Here is a 20,379-nt window from a genome sequence, read left to right on the forward strand (position 1 = left end):
TGTATTTTGGACAGCCCTCCCATATAACTCCAGACCCATATAATTTAGGAATTAACTCTATTTTTGAAATATGAATATATGAAAGAAGAACGTCTAAGGTTTCTTATGCTGAATGAATGTTGATGTAGTCCTAAACTCAATATTCTGTGGGTCCTGGAATTCGAGTGACAATGACAAAAACCCTAGCACTGGAGTGGACACATTTTTGCACATGTCTGGCAGTGAATGAGTTAATGAAGAAAAAGTTCATCAAAATAAAACCAACATCCAGCAATAGAGTCTAATTAGGAGCTGTATGCAAAATTCTGTGTCAGGGTAATGATTGTTTATAATGTGCCCTGTCTTGTTACAAATTAATCTATTCGGATAGCCATTGATCCATTGTAATTTGTTTTTTTTTAAATGTGCTTATCTTCACAATGGTCACAGAGCATGGTGAAGCCTATCCCAGCTGTCTTTGGGCAGTAGGCGGGGTACACCCTGTACTGGTTGCCAGCCAATCGCAGGGCACACAAAGACAAACATCCATCTGCGGTCACACTCACACCCAAGGACAATTTCGAGTGTTCCATTAAGCTGCCACGCATGTTTTTGGAATGTGGGAGGACACCGCAGTACCCGGAGAAAACCCATGCAGGCACAGCGACAACATGCAAACTCCGCACAGGAAGTACGGAGCCGGAATCAAACCCTGTATTTTGATATTAAATGGCAAAACATGGAAGCATTTGACAAGAAAGTACAGTATAAACATTTCAATTTGCTCCAAATGTTTCAATATCAGGGTCATCAATGTATGTGGTTAAGTACCCTGATGACCCGACACACACAAACACACACTACACAAATGGCTTAAAGGACCGACGTCACTTTTTTGTTTTTTAACTGACATCAGAAAAACGTTTTGTAGCATCTAAAATACCCAAAACACGCAGTATTATATTTTTAGTCAAATGCAAAACACCAATAAAAATGACTTAAGTGTCCAAAATCTGCAAAAAAATGAGCTGCGAATTGGGCATGTTCAGAAAGTCCCGCCCCCAGTTCGTGACGTCAGGCCAAGACGTCTTGCATTGCTTGTGAATCAAAACAATGGCTTCAGATTCGGAGAATATGCTCTCTTGTTACACATCCAGTTATGAATATGATTCAAATAGTTCTGAAGAGGAAAGCATACATGTTTGCAATCGATTAAAGAATTATATGTGCCATTTTGAGGCAACATTGGGGGAAAATCTCTCACCCAAAAAAAGAGGCACAAAATGGCGACCACCTCCACTTCCACAGGCTGATAAATTCCTTATATGGAGCTTGGATGCCCTCTTCTGGCGGCTTTTGGGTGCAACATAGTTCTCAGACCAAACATGTACAGCAAAATACATTGACGTGATGGAAGGACCGCTACAATGTGTGTTTTTTCGGTCCGGGGTCGGTCCTTTCATGACGTCACGTACGGACTCGTCACCAACTCAAAAACAAGACTTCCTGAATATTCAGAGCGAGTCTTAAAACTTAAAATATTGCTATATGCGGTGGAATCTTATTAAAATACACTCAGTAGAAGTCATTTGAAGCCATTTTACAAATTATGGACACAACTTGTCCGGAGACGTCTGTTGTCCTTTAAAAGAGTTCAGATTCGGAGAAGATGCTTTCTTGTTACTTGTCTTTGTGCTGTCATGTTATTTGTGATTTAGTTGAGTGGCTCAAGAGAGCCACGAGAGTGGCTGCCTTTCCAGCAGCTCATGTATTTTGTTGTTCTACTTTCATTCCTTCCATCACTTTGCTGCTGTGAAATGTAAATTTCTCCACCGCGAGACGAATATGGGCAAATCCAATCCAATCCAATCAATCCAGTTATGAATATGATTCAAATAGTTCTGAAGAGGAATAAATGTTTCCAATCGATGAACGAAGTCCTCCCGTATCAATTCGAGCTGTCTGGACTCCAATGTAGCGCCCAGAAAATGCACAAGATGGCGCACAATCTCCGTTGGAAATGGCTGATTTGTCCGCTGGGAATTTGTGTAAACTTACAGATCCTTTATGCGTGTTAACGCAATTGGCTGCGACACAAACCGATTCACCATTGCGTTGTTTATGTACTTTTCCTTCTAATTTCACCATCAACAAGGATCAACACGATGTTTTCAGACTAAACAAAGTACCCAAAATGCATTGTGTGTCGCTTTCTCGGTTACGGGCGTTCCTTCCGTGACGTCACGTAGGGGATCGTCATCAACTCGAAAACAAGACTTCCTGAATATTCAAAGCGAGTCTTAAAACGTAAAATATAGCTATATGCGGTGGAATCTTTGTAAAATACGCTCAGTAGAAGTCATTTGAAAGTATTTTACAAATTATGGACACAACTTGTCCGGAGGTGTCGGTTGTCCTTTAAGAGTGAGAAGAAAATGGAATAAGCAGGAGACGGTGTACAAGAAGCGAAAGGAAGAGCAGAAAAAAAACAGAGGTGCAAAAGAGATAGTGAGAAGGTGGAAAGGAGAGAAGTGTTGAGAGAAGCCCTTCTCTGTGGCGGTGGCGCGTAAGGGCCATCATGACGACTGTTTGTGTGCCGCCATGGACGGCTGAAAGCGTGCACGCGCACATGCACCCACCATCACACATACTGTACCTATATCGAGTGTATATATATATATATATATATTCAATCTATGGGTCAGGGATGCACGGTCGTAAATTATTCAGTACAGATTTAAGTTTCAAAGAAAAGGCACGCTCATATCTATGTGTCCATCTTTGACAATCTTCACACGCTTCGGAAATGAAAGTGAAAGATGGAGAATATGTCGGAATTTAACTGTAACTGGCGGGTATATTGACATTGGTTGCCAGGACAACAAAAATATAATTTATTTTGTCTTGTTGTTCTGTAAAAGTGTTTAACGTTTCTATGCGAAACTTTATCCATGTGTTTTTTACTGTATGACTAGTCAAACTCATTGTAATGTTGTCGTTTTAATGTCCTTTAGTTTTTACTGGTTCCAAGTGTTCCACAATAAACGTTGTGACATCAGTACGAAGCGTCATCCTTGACCGGGGTAGATACATTAACCTTAACCTTAAATAACAAATTCTGTCCGATTTCCCAAATAGCAAAGGCGTTTTATTTTATTATTGAATGAGAATCTTCATTAAAAACATCCAATAATGACATATGACAACAAAAAACTTTTTTTTTTTTTTTCACAAACCATGTTTATGACATGTTCTCCTGCAATGTGCATTGTACTGGTCATTCCTGTGCGCATGTCTCAGGCACAAGTGGGAAGCATAGAGTAAGACAGTTGGATAAACCGTTCACTTAGAGATCTCAAATTGTCTGTGCGGCACTAATATTAGCAGTTCCTCGCAGAGGATAAAGACCACATGCCATTGGAGTATTTTTACTGTCTACGTGTATGCATTGCTGCATGTTTGTGTTTGCATCGCTTTTCGGGTAACACAATGACAAAGCATTGTAGCTGCTATTTGCTAGCCTGTATGCCCATAGCATTTAACAAAGTATGTTCGTGAAGGCTTTGTGGTTATTAAAAGAACAAAATTAATTAGGAGAGCAGATGTTTGGTTATGATTTATTTGTCATGTATATCTCAAGGCACGACTGCGAATTGACATTGTTGCATTTAATGCTGATGTGAGCTAGCCATTCAACTGTTGTTTTTAAAGCTCAAATATCACATATATTTTCTTCAATCTTAAAATGATTGAAAAACAACAATGAAATATGGGCAGAGAATCAGGCCTATAAATGTGTTTCTCTGTATGTATGCCGCTACAATATCAATGTCATCAATAAAAAGGTCTCTTCAGTCATCATTTGTACTTCTTTGAAGGTGTCGGACGTTTCGCTTCTCATCCAAAGAGCTTCGTCTGCGAACTAAAGTTGTGCTGGTAACTCTGGCCCTATGTATAGCCCTAATGGACAGAGGTGGGAGTTCCAGACCTCTGCTCGGATAGGTCCCTGCTCTCAGGTTGGGGGGAGCAGAGGACTATTCCCTGAAGCTAAATTGATTACTTCTTTTGTCCGGTCTGATTATGGTCTCTGACTGAGCCTGATAGCCCCATTCGCTCTGGTATCATCTCGTCAGCATGACTAAGCCTACGTGGTAACAAAGTTTGTTGTAAGCACAATCCAAGTTGAACCTCAAACCACCATGGCGATTTAGTGATGGGTTTTGATGTTTTACAAAAATTGCTTCTTTTACTCTCCTTTCAAACCATCTATTTTCTTTAGCTAAGCTTTTAACCTAACTGTGGTCAAATGAGTGTTTGCTAGCTTTTAGGTGCAGATGTACTGCACCTAACTGTTGATTTTTTGAGCATTTGTTTAGTTTACCCAATGTATTCCTCTTTACAATGTATAGAATAAAATACATTACTTTGTTTTTCATTTGGCAGCCTATATTTTGGATGCACTATTTTTAGTCCTAAAGTACTTATTGGATTGAAATAGGTAGGAATTTTGTGTAGGTCATAGGACCCTTTGTAGTTTTTCATAAACTGAAATCTGTAATTTACTACATTGCAAGTACGTCATTACTTGTGACTCACAAATGATTAATTGACGGAATGACAGTTATCCTCAAGGTGTATGTTACATCCTGCATGAGGAATCGAAATCAGTATATAAGAGATCCGGAAACTCTTGCTATGACAAGCCACATCAGTAGAGGAAACCTTTGCTCGTTCCTGCTTTGTCAGAAGTTATTTTAGATTTACAATATTCCATTGAAAGTTTTGATTGTGCGCTGTGTTTGGATGGCGGACATCGAGTAAAAAAACAATGCGGGATTTTTTACATGCGCTAATGTCTCATGTTAATGAGGGGGCACAATGGAAGAAATCCGAATGAGGGGAAAGTTGTTGACACCTTAATTGGATGAGCTGATTAAGGAGAAACCGGCATGTACTTTGCCAGTGTTTAAAGTTAAAAATGCATCGGTTGTGCATCGAAAAAGACTTTTGATCAAGTGAGGTAATTGTTTAAAGTGATTTGAACATATCGTAGGAGAATAAAGGTGTGCCAAGCAAGGACAAGGAGGAGTCTTACTTCTTTTACATGCGCATGCGTGTTGGTGTATGTGTGCGTGTGCGTGTGTGTATGTGCATGTTTTAGAGTGTGAGTGCATTAGTTCATGTTATGATTTTATGACTTGAAGACCACGCAACATTCAAACTGCCAATGTGCGTTAGCGTGTGTGTGTATATGTGCGTGTGTATATGTGTGTGTCTGCAGCAAGTCATCGTTTCATGTTTATCATTATTACAAGGTGGTATGATATACCGGAGAAAAACCATATATATATATATATATATATATATATATATATATATATATATATATATATATATATATATATATATATATAATCTCATTTTCCGTACCGCTTATTCCTCATTAGGGTCGCGGGGTTGCTGGAGCCTATCTCAGCTGTCTTCGGGCACGAGGCGGGGGACACCCGCACTTCACTTCAAATCACAAATCACTTTAAAACCCATACAATTTATATATATATATATATATATATATATATATATATATATATATATATATATATATATATATATATATATATATATATATATATATATATATATATATATATATATATATATATATATATATATATGGGTTTTCTCCGGGTCCTCCGGTTTCCTCCCACACTCCAAAAACATGCATGGCAGGTAGATTGACCACTCCAAATTGTCCCTAGGTGTGAGTGTGAGAGTGACTGTTGTATGTCTTTGTGTGCCCTGCGATTGGCTGGCGACCAATTCAAGGTGTGCCCCGCTCGTGCCCGAAGACAGCTGAGATAGGCTCCAGCAACCCCGCGACCCTAATGAGGAATAAGCGGTACGGAAAATGAGAGTATATATATATAATATATATATATATATATAATATATATATATATATATATATATATATATATATATATATATATATATATATATATATATATATATATATATATACACACATACACAGGTACACATACAGGTACATACCAGGTGCATCAACGTGAGAATAGATTAAATATCACTATTTTTAAGTGGTGTGCAAATATGTGCCAAAAATATTTCGCAACAACAAAAGATATGCTGCATAGTAAAAAAAAATAAAAGCATTTACAGCTAGAAAGGAGAGCAGGACACACATTTCTTCCTAGGACAAAGCAGAATGCACGGAACTATAACGTTTAAAGACATTTTGCAAAGTATGACATATTTGAGCCAATTAGAAATAATTTCCTAAAACAATAACACAATCACATTTTATGTATGTGACAAATGCTCGCGAAATTTAAAAGAATCCTTGAAATGCTGTCAAGTATTTATTGAATGCATTTTGTTGCAAAATAAAAAAAAACTGTCACTGATCAGTACCGTATTTTCCAGTGTATAAGGCGCAACCAAAAGCTTTAATTTTTTTTCAAAAGATGACCCTGCGCCGTATATGTGAAGTAATATTGAGCCACAGTAGGTCTCGCAACTACTGTCAGCAGCCGCCGACTCCATTTCCCCCTGTAGAAGAAGTAGTGTGTAACCCCAGCCTTTACTGTAGCGTCTTATAATGTGGTGTGCCTTATATTTGTGAAACGTTTATATATTTATATATTATATTTGGAAAACCTTTTTCATTCATTGAAGGTGCGCCTTATACAGTAAATGGAAAAACGTTTGAAAATACACCATTCACTGGGGGGGCGCCTTATACTCTGATGCGCCTTATACACCGGAAAATACAGTATTTATTTTTGAGACGGAGCAAGTACAACCTTTTTTTTATGAACAAAATGTCATTGCGTAAGTGTGCCCCCCTTATAATCCTGGATATGGCTGTGGTCAAAATTAACTGATTGCATTTAATCTTATTTTAAATGGGAGCAGGCACACAGAATGAAAAAAATCGTGTGTTGAATTTGATTTCATTTCATCAAATGGTTGGCTCACAATGAAATCACCTGGATCCAGACAAATTTCCTTTGTAGACTTTGTACAACTTTTTTAAAAAGAAATATTTTTATTCAGGTGCGTTTGTTTCATGCAACCCCTTAATGAAATAAAAAAAATCAACACACCATTTTTTCGATCCCCATGGTACTTTCAAACGCTATGCAGCCAAAACCAAGTGTATGAAACCGAAAATTAATTAACACTTTAAAGCGTCGCAGGCGCCCCACAACTCTGAGATCCCCCCCCCCCCCACACACACACACACACGCACACCAATCTCACTCTTTTATGTGGTAAATTTAATGACATTCAGAGGAGTCGTTCCACCGTATTGTCCTGCAAAGTGTGGCACGCTCATCTGCACATGCAAAGGTGGTTTCTCTCTATCTCTCTCTCTTTCTACGGCTTGGAGGGGGTTAATGATCTTCCACCTGTCTTTTCAGACACCTGTTTCAGGCACATCAGCCAATAGGAGGGGAGCAGGGGAAGGCTGCCGCTTGTATAAATCAAATGTGGGCCGCGTCAGGGAATCAAAACACTCAACTCGTCGGCGTGTCACTCAGACTCAGTCGTCCACAGTCAATCGCAAAGAACTTTCAAAAAGGAATCTATTCCAGCTCACCTGGACTGGAGACATGACCAAAGAGACTGAGTAAGTTCCCGCCTCTGTATTTTATGGAGCTTTGATCCGTTATGGTTCAGAGAAAGTTACATGATATCTTTTGAATTCCTTCCGCCCATCATGCACCCCCATCTTCGGATATCTGCAACGAGACCCTCATGTGAAAGATGTTTGACTTAAAAGAGGGGTGTTTTTTTTTCTGGGAAAACTGATATGGATATTATGGGATGGTTGGGTCGCACTAACCTAGAGGCCAAGTCGCACAAAAGAAAATCGGGAAATGGAAATCTCCTCTCGAGGTGTTGGATGGAGATGCTGGGAAATGACCGCATGTAATGCATTGAATTACATAATGGGGAAACCCTAGAAGCGCCCACCCCGTTCACACAACCACCAGCTCCCGTCCTGTTGAGGTGTTTGCATTGGGTTCACGGTGGTTTTGAGCTTTGTGAGTCTGGAACAGGTGCACCTGAGTGCAAGTGACCCAGATGGTAAGATGGCAAACCTCTGCAGGGATCTGTACAAACGTATACACGGTAGTCCGAGTCCTTCAAAGCAGGAATCACCTGTGGTCTTTTGCTGCCATCGACACACTTGATGAACTGTTTATCCAAGATAAACTTTCAAGGGGAGGATGAGAGGGGGGCTTTCATTTAGTTGTCGGGCACCAGGATATTTAGCTGACGTCGCGCTTCGGGCTCTCCAAACAAATCCAATCCTCTAAATCCCGGTATTCCCTTCAGTTGTGGGTGAAAACCACAAGCATCTTTTTAAAAGAGTTGGCCAAATATAGAATGTTTGCGTAGGATTGGAGAATGCACTTTTGTTTTGTTTTCACTGGAAACCACAAAGTACAACATGCGTGGATGTTTTGTCAGCGGGATTTGGACAACGAGTTGTCAGTGGGTGGTCCCGCACCTTTCGAAGGACTCGTGTTGTGGGATCTTATCCAGCTCTGTGATTTTGCAATCGAAACCTTTCGCAGCTCGGGGGTGAGACGGCGGACTGCCCCTCGAGGCTGTGTTAGCGCCGTCTTTCCTCACACTGTCACAACCCTGTGTAATTAAACGCAAGGCTTGCTATTCGCAGGACTCTGGGAGTGGTCTTTCAGAGCGAGAACTTCAACTATCACCGCTACAACGCAAACTACATGGACCCCTGGTCGTACATGGAAAGTCCAATGCCTGAGGAGAACCTGGCCAAACCACGTCTCCACCCGGGAGACGACCTGGCGGCCATTACCATGCTTTATGAACAATGCAAGGTAAAACTCAAGCAAAATTTATTTTAGCCCATTCATATTTCACATTTGATCATCGATATCCTCCAGAACCAGAAAGAGCAGAAAGTTCCTGCCTGCAGCCGAAACAGTAGCATCTTCAAACCAACAGAGAGGTAAAGTCCCAACACTTTTGGGTCAAGTGGGGAGAGAGATAATCCCCAAGTCAAACGCGGCCCTGAATCAAATCCATCATCAACTCTGACTCGCTTTAGGAGTTGCACAACACTTGGGGGAGACAATAGCGCGTCCCATCTTTGTGTCCCTACATTGAGCCCCTTTCCCTGGTGTTTCTGGTGCCCCCCCCTCATTCAGCATGTTAAACACCCCATAGAGAAACTCAAACAAGAGCTGGATTAAGATACAAATAATACCCCACCCTGACTCACAAATCTTTGCGGTAGCTTCTGTGTGCTCAGAGATACGAAGACAGATTGAAGCGCTAGATTTCAGCCTACTTGCGGTCTTGATACAACAAATGAGTCTTCCTTTCTCTTCGCCCCATTCAGGACTCCCGGCAATGATCTGGTCTCATTGGAGACGTCGGTCAATGTCATGAAGATCCTTTCCGAGAGCGTTCCCGCCAGCTATTCCCTGGAGGTCTTAGGAGCCAAGCAGAACCCCTCACTGCCCGTCACCCTGCCGCCCAATGCTGACACCTATGCCACTCTGACCAGCGTGACGGAAAACAGCGATAAGCAGGACCTCAATAATATTTTCGATTCCCTGCTTCAGAAGTGGCCGGAAAGCAACGCGTTTCCCGACGCCAGCACCGAGGTACATCTCGTCATCTTCTGAAGCATTTTTTTGTTGGTTTTTATTCAGAATTTGCAGTCTTTTAACATGTTTCTTTGGGTCTTAGACTTTGACCTACAACGATCCCTTCCCAGAGGACCACTCCAGTCCTGTCTACTCCGGCTCCTACTCTGGCTCCCCGCCTGAGACTTACAGGAGCGAGTTCCAGTTCTCCTTGGGGGCTCCCTCGGCCTCACCTTGTAAATCCTGCGAGTTACCCATGGTCTACCTAAATAAGGGGCAATTCTACCCTATCACTCTGCAGGGAGTGGACAGCAGCGCCTGGATGACTGCTACCAAAGTCAAGGTAAGAAACCAAACACAATTTGTTTAATGTTGAGTTGACCATTTTTTTCTTTTGAATTTCGGTTTGCATAAATCACAGGTGTCAAAGTCAAGGCCCGCGGGCCAAATCCGGCCCGCCACATCATTTTTTTTCGGCCCGCGAAAGCAAATCAAATTTGTTAAATTCCATGATGATTGCTAAAATCTGAGCCAAAATTTCATATTTTTGGATGTCGACCACAATAAAAGTCATTATTCTTGACTTCAGATTTGAAAACGAGTTATTCATTAATTTGCTGTGTGCTCTATATGTAATATTTGAAGGCATTTAAACATTCTAATGGGTTCCCCAAATTCATAACAGCCCTCGAGAGGAAACCATAACTACAATGTGGCCCGCGGCAAAAAATGACTTTGACACCCCTGGCATAAATGATAGAAAATTGTTCCAAAGTGGCAATCGTCCCAAATAAGTGTCCCTGCCAATGAAGTGGCTCCTGGGTGACTAATTCCCTGCTCACACTCGGCTAGGACATAGCGTGACATTTATTGTTAATACCACGACATATATCTAAGGTGACGTGTGTGCAAAAACAACACACACACACACACAAAGGATGAGGACCAACGGAAGGTGTGGTTTTCTTTTTTTAAACTAAAGGTGACGATTTTTTCTTTGACAAGCTTGTACGTGGTGAATATATATATATATATATATATATATATATATATATATATATATATATATATATATATATATATATATATATATATATATATATATATATATATATATATAGTAAAGTCTCGTTATATCGATATCAGATATATCGATAGTCCCGGTTATATCGATATTTTTTCGGACTCCCTTGAATATCGATATAACGAGACTTTACTATATATATATATATATATATATATATATATATATATATATATATATATATATATATATATATATATACACACACACACACACACACACACACACACACACGCAATCTGGTCACGGTAAATAAGTAATGACAATGGTGGCTGAAAAGAAGGATTGGGAGTGACGAATGATTTTCCATCCGCGAGACACTAAATTCTCCTCTGACGTGTCTCCTTTTCCTCCGACGGCAGACGGTAGTAATGGCTGTGTTCGAGAATGACAAGACGCCCGAGATGCAGCTTCGATTTTGGAACCACTGGCACGCACGCCAGCCGACTGTCAAGCAGAGGGTCATTGACATTGGTAGGTCGACTCTCAAAAACAAACACACAAACAACAAATCATCGTTCCACTGAAGCCTCGCCGTTAATTCTTTGATACCGTTTCATAGCGGACTACAAAGAAGTGTTCACTGGCATAAGCAACATCGAGGAAGTCGCCTTCAATGCCCTTTCGTTCATTTGGAACCCTCATGAAGAAGCCAAGGTAAGAAAAAAGACACATATTAAAGACAATGTGGACAGGTGAACGATTTAGAGGGAAAAAAAAAGAAAGACAGGAGGAGTGGCTGAGGAGGGAGGGTAAGAATCCAAGAAATGCGTTTTGGCCCGAGGCTCTGTCACCACCGCAAAAGGCCAATTCTCATTTCCCTATGGCCCAAAGGCGCTTGGGGTGGGGTTGCGGGTGAAAAACCTGCTGCAGGTAGAGCGAATCAGGAAGACAAGACGCCATTCCCAAGCCGTAGAACTAGCATAGAAGGCTACCAAAAAATGTAGCGTTTGACATCAGCCGACATTTGTGAGTCAACGTGGTCGACTCCTTCCGTGGAAGTGACATGATAAAACATTGACATCAACTGACCAACCAAAAAGATTCTTAAACCCATCAAAACATCACAAAAAGCAAGAAGAGAAATGCTAAACACAAACGTTGTCTTTTTGTCTTTTTGCAGGTGTTTATTGGCATCAACTCGCTAAGCACAGACTTTTCGTCGCAGAAGGGTGTGAAAGGCCTTCCTCTCAACTTGCAGATCGACACGTATGACTTCAGCTCGGGGAGCAATCAGCTCATACACAGAGCCGCCTGCCAAGTCAAGATTTTCTGCGATAAGGTTTGTTGTCGCTTTGATTCTCTGTCGAGAAAAATAAAAATATAGGCAGACTTTGACTTACGATACTTGTGAGGGTTTTCACATTACGAGCCGCAACTTGAAATGTTTTTATTTTTTATTTTTTGCTTTGTGTTATGAGCAAAAATTTGAGATACAAGCAGCTCGAAGATACTATGCAACTTGAGTAAAGCAAAAAATATATTCATATCTACATAAATGGATTAAAGAAGGCACAATAATACCCTTCTACTATATATGGTCCCTTTCAAGACACACATCCAACACCAAATACTGCAACACAGATAGTAATGACACGTGTTTATTTACTGGATTTTCATTTTGGATTTTCGTGTTATTTTATGTCATTATATTTGCGCACAATGCTATTTTCTTCATCCAAAATTTCTGGAACACATTATTGCCATTTCAATTTCACTTCAATGTTTTGTTGCATGCTCAGGGGGCTGAGAGGAAGATGCGTGACGAGGAGAGAAAGAGAACCAAGAGGAGGGGCAAGACGAACAATGACGGCAATGGTGAGTGTTACAAAAGGTTAATTAAAAAAAACGACCTGAGTGTGTGTGTGTGTGTGTGTGTGTGTGTGTGTGTGTGTGTGTGTGTGTGTGTGTGTGCGCGCGCGCACGCGCGCGCGCATGTGTTTTTACTCTGTGCACTCATGTGTATATTAAAAAAAATAGGTAATACCTACCTTACCTTTGTTCCATGGGGGTTCCAAATGAATGATATATATATATATATATATATATATATATATATATATATATATATATATATATATATATATATATATATATATATATATATATATATATATATATATATATATATATATATATCTATTTATTTTATTTATTTATTTATTGTACGTATTGGGTCATTGTATTTTTTTCTCCAGCCAAATCTTTAGTGAGCAGCTCTGTGGGCAGCGACTGTACCTTCTTCCAGACTGTAGATGACCACATCAACGTGCCAGTCCTCTTTATCCCAGAAACACATCTATCCAGCTTACAGCGCATAGTAGGTCTCCCTCCTTACTATTATTATTACTTTTTTAATGAATGAATCAAGGTGCCTCTACTTGAGTGAGTGAGTGAGTGAGTGAGTGCTTATAGTGAGTGAGTAATCTTCCCGACCCGTCGCTCATCCCTAAAGGCATCAGCTCAAGCACGGGAGACGAAAAATGTGTGGGAAAGTATGCGGTGGGAAAAGTGGTTTGGGAAAAGGGAGGGGCTGGTGAAAATGAGGTGCGCTAAATGGAGTCGAAACCAAACGCATGCCGCTGCAGAACCGACGGGGGGCCATCCACACCTGGCGCATTAGCACCTCGCAAAGACCCATGTGCCACCCTCACGCAAAACAGAGCTGTTCAGACAAGCCGGCGTTCCCACACTGTAGTTTATGCATTTTATAATCTAATCGGCGTGTGAATTACAAAACCTCAGAGGCTTTCCACTCACACTCATGCGGCAGTCGTGGCGTTTTGAGCCAAATCGCTAAGCACTGTCTGGTTTGTGTTTTTTCCTTGAGCGTGAACGTTATGGGAAACCTCGTCTTAGCGTGATAACATTCCTTCATGACCAGATTACAAAAGCATGAGGCGGGCATGAAGCAATGATTTTTCTATCAGCTGTCTGATCAGATCTTTGTGTCCGACTTTTGCAGACCACACCCATGGAAGAGAATGAAAGGTAAGCGTGGAGAAAAAAAACAAAAACTCTTCCTTAAATGTTGCAATGTACAGTCAGAAATGTATCAAGATTCACAGCTCCCATGCATTATTTCCGCAGTGTTGCTACACAACTCATTTGGAATCATTTCCGGTGACGCTCCAATTCAATGCTATGTCGGAGTCGACACACCCCCTCAAAGCCATTCCAGGATTAGCCTGCATTAGTGATACCAAAGGCCTTTTATAGCAATTTAATAGGACTGCGCTTCAGTATTTCCTACAAATGTGGCGCAGAGCCTCAAAGTCTCTTCCATCCAACCATTGTTCAGACCGCTTAATCCTCATTAGGGTCACGAGAGGTGCTGGAGCCTATCCCAGCCGTCTTCAGGCACTAGGCAGGGGACACCCAGAACCGGTTGGCAGCCAATCGGAGGGCACACAAAGACAAACAACCATCCGCACTCACACCTAGGGACAATTTGGAGTCTTTAATCAGCCTGCCATGCTTGTTTTTGAAATGTGGGAGGAAACCGGAGGACCCGGAGAGAACCCACAAGGGCCTGGGGAGAACGTGCAAACACCACACAGGGAGGCCGGACCGGGTCTTGAACTCACGCCCTCTGCACTGTGAAGCCAGCATGCTCACCACTCGACTACCGGGCCGCCTCCCAAAGCCTCTTTACATCAGAAATGTATCGCCCCAGAACAGCCATTCCCAACATTTTGAGATGTTGCAGAGGCACCCCCCCGCCCCCCATCCAATAAAGACATCTCGTTTAATCACCCATCAATCCTTTCAGTCCCCTACTTACGAACAACGATACATACGAACATTTTTGTAGTAACATATGTAGTATTCTTACCAGTTATACATGTACATATCTTTATAGAGCATATAGACGCTCTATATGAGATACGCAAGGTGAATTTGTTCGTAAGTTTCTTCAGTGATATATTTTGTATGGGATGTATGTTTAAGTCAAACACTGAACGGGTAAGTATAAAACACAGATGCTCTAACAGTCGTAAAATAAATTCACACCTACTGTAGTACGACGACATATACAGTATCCTTGGGTTTTCAGTAAGCCATTACTGGCACGTAATTACTGAATTGCGTGCCACCATTACTTTTTGTTATGCGTCGCCTTGTTCCTGGAGTGTCTACCGGGAAGAGGGATTTCCTTACCACCCACATACTCTACGCATCCATAAGCGAGCTCGGTGGATCTGGGCCTGAACTCATTGGCTTCACTTTAGTGTAGCTCGGCGCTGATTGGTCAATCGCAAGCAAGCTCAGCTGGAAAAAGGCGCGCATTACAAAATATAACTTACAGCATCTCTGTCCAAACATTTTTCGATACACTGTACCCGCAAAAATGTTCGTATGTACCGTTATTCGTAACTCAAATGTTCGTAAGTTGGGGAGCATTTGTATATTTTATTGAAGGACACCATTTTTTTGTTTCCTAACTGACATCAGAAAAACGTTTGATAGCATCTAAAATACCCAAACCACGCAGGCTGATATTTTTACTCAAATGCAAAACACCAATAAAAATGACTTAAAGTGTCCCAAAACTACTTCAAAATGACCTCAGAAAGTTTCAGCTCCTGAAAGTCCCGCCCCCTTGTTCGTGACATCATGCCAGGACGTGTCGCCTTGCTCGAGAATCAAAACAATGGCTTCAGATTCGGAAATGATGCGTTCTTGTTACTCATCCAGTTATGAATATGACTCAAATAGTTCTGACGAGGAAAGCATAAATGTTTGCAATCGATTCAAGAAGACCTTCCGTATCAATTCGAGCCGTCAGAACTCCAACGTAGCGTCCCTGAAAATGCACAAGATGGCGCCCAAGCTCCGTTGGAAATGGGCTGATTTGTCTACTGAGAATTTGTGTCAACTAGTATCAAATAGTAGTTTTAAAGAAACACACAATGATTCACCATTGTGTTATTTATGTTTTTTCCTTCTAATTTTGCCAACACGGATCGACACGAAGTTTTCAGACCAAACAAAGTACCCAAAATGCATTGTGTGTCGCTTTCTTGGTCAGGGGCATGACGTGACGTCACATCAGGAATCATCACCAACTCAAAAACAAGACTTCCTGAATATTCAGCGCAAGTCTTAAAACGTAAAATATAGCTATATGCAGTGGAATCCTTGTAAAATACGCTCAGTAGAAGTCAAGTGATTTTACAAATTATGGACACAACTTGTCCGAAGGCGTCGGTTGTCCTCAAAGCATATTTATATAAACCTTAAACATACTTATATAAGCCTTTATATATAAATATTTATAACTATAGCACTGAATCAACTTACAAACAAATTCACCTTACGAACGACCATTCAGAACGTATCTCGTTCGTAAGTTGGGGAGCGTCTGTATCTCGCGGTTATTTGCTCGCGCAGCCCAATATGGGAACCCCTGGTGAAACATGTTTGTCTTTGTGCGTTCAGAACCTCTCTGAAGCGATTATACTCGGACAGAGAGCAAAGCAACTCTCCGCCTGGCAAGCAAGCACGGAGAGACGATTCTCAAAGAGGTCAGAAAAGCAACTGTTATTTGATGGTCGTGGAGCCATTTAGAGGGGCTAAACACTTTTTTTTCCTTCCCAACAGTTCTGCTGTACGTGAGGAGAGCTGCCGAGGAGGTTTTTGACGCGCTCATGCTTAGCACACCAACGGTGTCGGGCTTACGAGAAGCTGTAAGTACAACTTGATGGGATACAAATATAAAAACAAAAAAATACAAATGTTGGCTTGCCTTTCAAAAGACACTGTTGCAAATTCATCTTCGCTTCTTCTATCATCAGATTTCAGATAAATATGGCATGCAAGAAGACACCATTGGGAAAATTTACAAGAAATGCAAACGAGGGTGAGCGGCTTTTTTTTTTTTTTTGACTCATGGGACTCCATGATGAGTTCCTTTGCGGAATCTCAAGTTGACAGACCGGATTGGTTGCTTGCTCGGTTTGTCTCAGCCTTAAGGAATGTGTTAATTGAAGCTCCCCCTTTAAGGAAAAAAAAATAAGACGAAGGAAGGGATATAAATATTACAAAAGTCCTGAAGATGAGTCAGGCCGATTTGTTGTATTTCCATTATCTCGCGAACCGGATGGTTTTCCGCTGCTATAATTCGATTTGACAAAAGTACCTGTCACACACGCAGCTTAAAAGAACATTGGTCTCGTCAAGGACTTTGTAATTCCGTACAGTTCGAATTGGAGTAAAGACAGACAGTCTCCCTCTGATTTCCCTGCCGCTCGTCAACGCAGGGGCCCCGAAGCCAAGCCAACAGGTTGAGTTACATTCCCTCGGCAATTCCCCTCCCTCCTCATCTTCAATCGGCTTCCAGCCTGCAGGCGCAGCGCGTGAGCGTGTCGCTAATTCGCTCATTATAGTCTTTGAAGGGCTGCTGACGGTTGAGCCAAGGCGTTGTTGGGAGGAAAAAGATTCAAACTACCTTGATTTATGTATAAGACGCCGATGTTAGAGATAGGCATACAGTATCGTTTTTTTTTTTTTTTTTACAAACTAGGAGCCAAACCAGCACAATTATAGGTTATTGACGTCAGACAAAAGATTGCCTAATCTGTATTGACCGCGCCTTTAGCCAACCACAAACTGGAGTTAAAAGAATCAAAATAATGGACTAGAAATGGATTGGACAATGTCGTGGGCTGTTGGGAAGTGGAGTCACTTTTTTTTAAATCAAACTTAATATTGGAAGGAATGAAATGTAAATGTTGAAAAAGAGAGAAAAAACTGGACTGGACAGCCAGTATGTTGTTGAACACCAAGAAGTTGTGTTTCCTCCCCTTAAACCTACAATTTGACTTCTTTCGGGTTGTGGAAGACTGAAACTGAAAGGAATTCAGTTGCCTTTTATACAAATTCTTGGTTTTCACAATCATGTACAGTATTCAATTTCTTGCTTTTTCACAAGCAAGAAGAAGCTAATTTAAAGCAGATTCTTTACTTACAGACAGTGTATTGTAGGTGTTCAAATACCTGACATGTTTCGGCTTATACTTCCAAATAAATTTATAAAGGAAGGCGGAAGTATACGCTGAAACATGTCAGGTATTTGAACACCTACAATACACTGTCTGTAAGTAAAGAATCTGCTTTAAATTAGATATCAAGTAGACAGGATGAATTTAGTACAAAGAAGAAGCTAAGTTGCTTTCTAAATCAAGTTCAATTGTAGGCAACCGAATTTCAAGGCGTGTTTGCCTTACAGTAAACACACATTAGAAAGTAACTGGACTTTTTATAGTTTGTCCATCTTCAAAAACATGAATAGAATGAAACGGGATTTTTTTTTAAGGTTTCGTCTCCAACATTTTTTTGCCCCAAGGCCGTCTAATGTAAGGTGTGTCGGATAAATACAAACAAATAATAAGACACGGCCTGCGTGGAAACTGGCGTTTTCTAAACATAATAATAAAAACGAATTATGACAGGAGGAATGTCCTATTTGGTCGTCACGCTCTCTGGTTGCCACGGTAACCCATAACATGCCTTCAAAATAAGATACTTGGTCAATTCAAAGTGCATAAATAAACGACTCACTATGGCCGCACGTGCAGAGTGGGCTTGGTGCTCCGGAATCTCCCGAATCCGTATTTGAAGTCAGACTCCTGATACTGTCTGTTAAATGTAGCCTTCTTTTTCTTAAAAGTAGAAGGTTCCTTTTCTGTATCATCGCTGGCCCTTTTCCTCTTCCCAAAGAAACTTTCCAAGGATGTTTGTTTTTAATCGTTTTGCTACCTTGGTTTGCTTTTAGCGGTAACCTATCACGTGACCCAGAAGCACTCATTCACCTGCGTCAAGTGAAATACGTAGACGGAAGTAACAGAGAATCCGGTAGTATCTTCAAAATAAAACTCATTCGCAATGATTAAAACGGAAGTGATTGAATTTATGTGTTATTTCCGTGCGGCCTGGTATCAAATGAGTCCCTGACTGGTTCGTGGTCCGCATCCTGGTGGTTGGGGACCGGAAGTATTTTCTCATTTGGTGTAATTATTGAAAGCCAAAAAGTGCCTTTCTATCCTCCAATTCCTTTCAATTCCATTTCTGCACACCTCATGCTTGACTTTTTGTGCAACCTCCCATAAACTCTTTTCCCTCTCTCCCACAGAATTTACGTTAACATGGATGACATCATCATCGAACACTATACCAACCAGTCCGCTTTCCTCATCGAGATATCAGAAGTGGTCAGTGGTCAGTTTCAGGTCACTCTCATTGAAGTATGATGACATCATCACAGCGATATCCCTAGAGCACTACGCCATCCGCGAGAAGAACAAAACAAGCCAGGCAGCTGCGGACTGACCAAAACAATGAGATACCTGTGCTGACCTTTAAATTTCAGCCGTAAATATCTCCAATTTTGTAAATAACGCCATAGCCCTCCCACCCCCTTGTACATATTTGTTTGTAAATGTTTGATGATGACAGTGTTTTATAAAGTACCATTTTTACAATTCAATGTATTTCAGACGATCGCGGCGCTCCATCGCATGATTTGCAGGACGCTTTGGCAATTTAGCATTTGCAGGTAGCCATCATCGTTCTTTTTTTTAAGAATAGCGTTTCTTAACTGCCACTTCCTCAAAAGGTTTCCCGGCAGATTCACCACGAATGAATTCACAAGCAAACGTCACACATTTCCCTCCGTCAAACCACACGCAGAGTTAGTATTGGTCATCATTTAGCCCCAAAACTGTGGACATTTCTTGTTTGTTTGGTGGAGACTGTAGTATGCATGTCATGATTGTGTCTATGAACGTGTGTGTGTGTGTGTGTGTGTGTGTGTGTGTGTGTGTGTGTGTGTGTGTGTGTGTGTGTGTGTGTGTGTGCGTGCGTGTGTGTGTGTGCGTGTGTGTGTGTGTGTGTGTGTGTGTGTGTGTGTGCGCTATTTTTGTGCTTTCTCGTATGTTATCATTTCAAAGCAAACATGTATCCCTGTAATATTTCATCATGTAAGTAAAAGGCAAATGATTGCATTAGTCATATTTTGCCAATTGTTTTGTACGAAAATAAACAAGTTTATGACATGTGTCTCTTTCTGTTGTTTTGTTCTGTTTTTTTATCAGCCATTTCAAACTGTTAACGTTGGGCAATACATTGGAACCTCCTGTACTTAAGGTGACATGTAGATACTCTGTTTATGTAAAATAGAACCTGATCAATGTAGTACTGATTCAATTGTTTGATTTAAAGTACAGTAAATGTAAAAAATACATACTATGTAATATACTTTTGTACATATGTCTGAACAACAGACATATGTCATTTGTTTTAGTTTTAGGATTGGATTGGATTAGCCTTTATTAGTCTCGTTGTGAAAAAATGTAAAACTCACAGCAGCAAAGTGATGAAATTGAGAAGAAAGGAAAGAAAGAAGTAGAAAAAGAAAATACAGGAGCTGCTGGAAAGGCAGTCCCTTTAGCGGTGCCATCTTGAAGTCAAAACAACAACAAACACAATCATGTGACACAACATAAAGACACAGACAGTCAATCAACCGTAAGCGCTTTCTGCACCCTCTTTGTTGTATGAAGCAGTTGTAGATGAAAGGGGAGAGGATCAAAGCATCCTTTTCACTAGTGGATCATCATTGTGAAATGTGCACGTCTGCTACAAGCTAAATGT

At 40.9% G+C, this 20,379-nt stretch overlaps 1 protein-coding gene across 1 annotated transcript; it reads left to right on the forward strand.

Annotated features, from left to right (window-relative positions):
- Positions 1-7,519: 7,519 nt before the first annotated feature.
- On the forward strand, positions 7,520-19,781 carry grhl3 (grainyhead-like transcription factor 3). Its single transcript, XM_089004870.1, has 15 exons — positions 7,520-7,633; positions 8,693-8,867; positions 8,934-8,998; positions 9,392-9,659; positions 9,745-9,984; positions 11,088-11,199; positions 11,288-11,382; positions 11,849-12,007; positions 12,468-12,543; positions 12,924-13,045; positions 13,691-13,716; positions 16,168-16,253; positions 16,330-16,415; positions 16,524-16,588; positions 18,860-19,781. The coding sequence occupies exons 1-15, from the start codon at positions 7,617-7,619 to the stop codon at positions 18,975-18,977; spliced, it is 1,710 nt and encodes a 569-aa protein (XP_088860996.1). The 5' UTR covers positions 7,520-7,616; the 3' UTR covers positions 18,978-19,781.
- The last annotated feature ends 598 nt before the right edge of the window (positions 19,782-20,379 follow it).

This window comes from Hippocampus bargibanti, linkage group LG09 (genome assembly GCF_051943395.1).
Source record: "Hippocampus bargibanti isolate YZ-2025 linkage group LG09, ASM5194339v1, whole genome shotgun sequence".
Classification (NCBI taxonomy): domain Eukaryota; kingdom Metazoa; phylum Chordata; class Actinopteri; order Syngnathiformes; family Syngnathidae; genus Hippocampus; species Hippocampus bargibanti.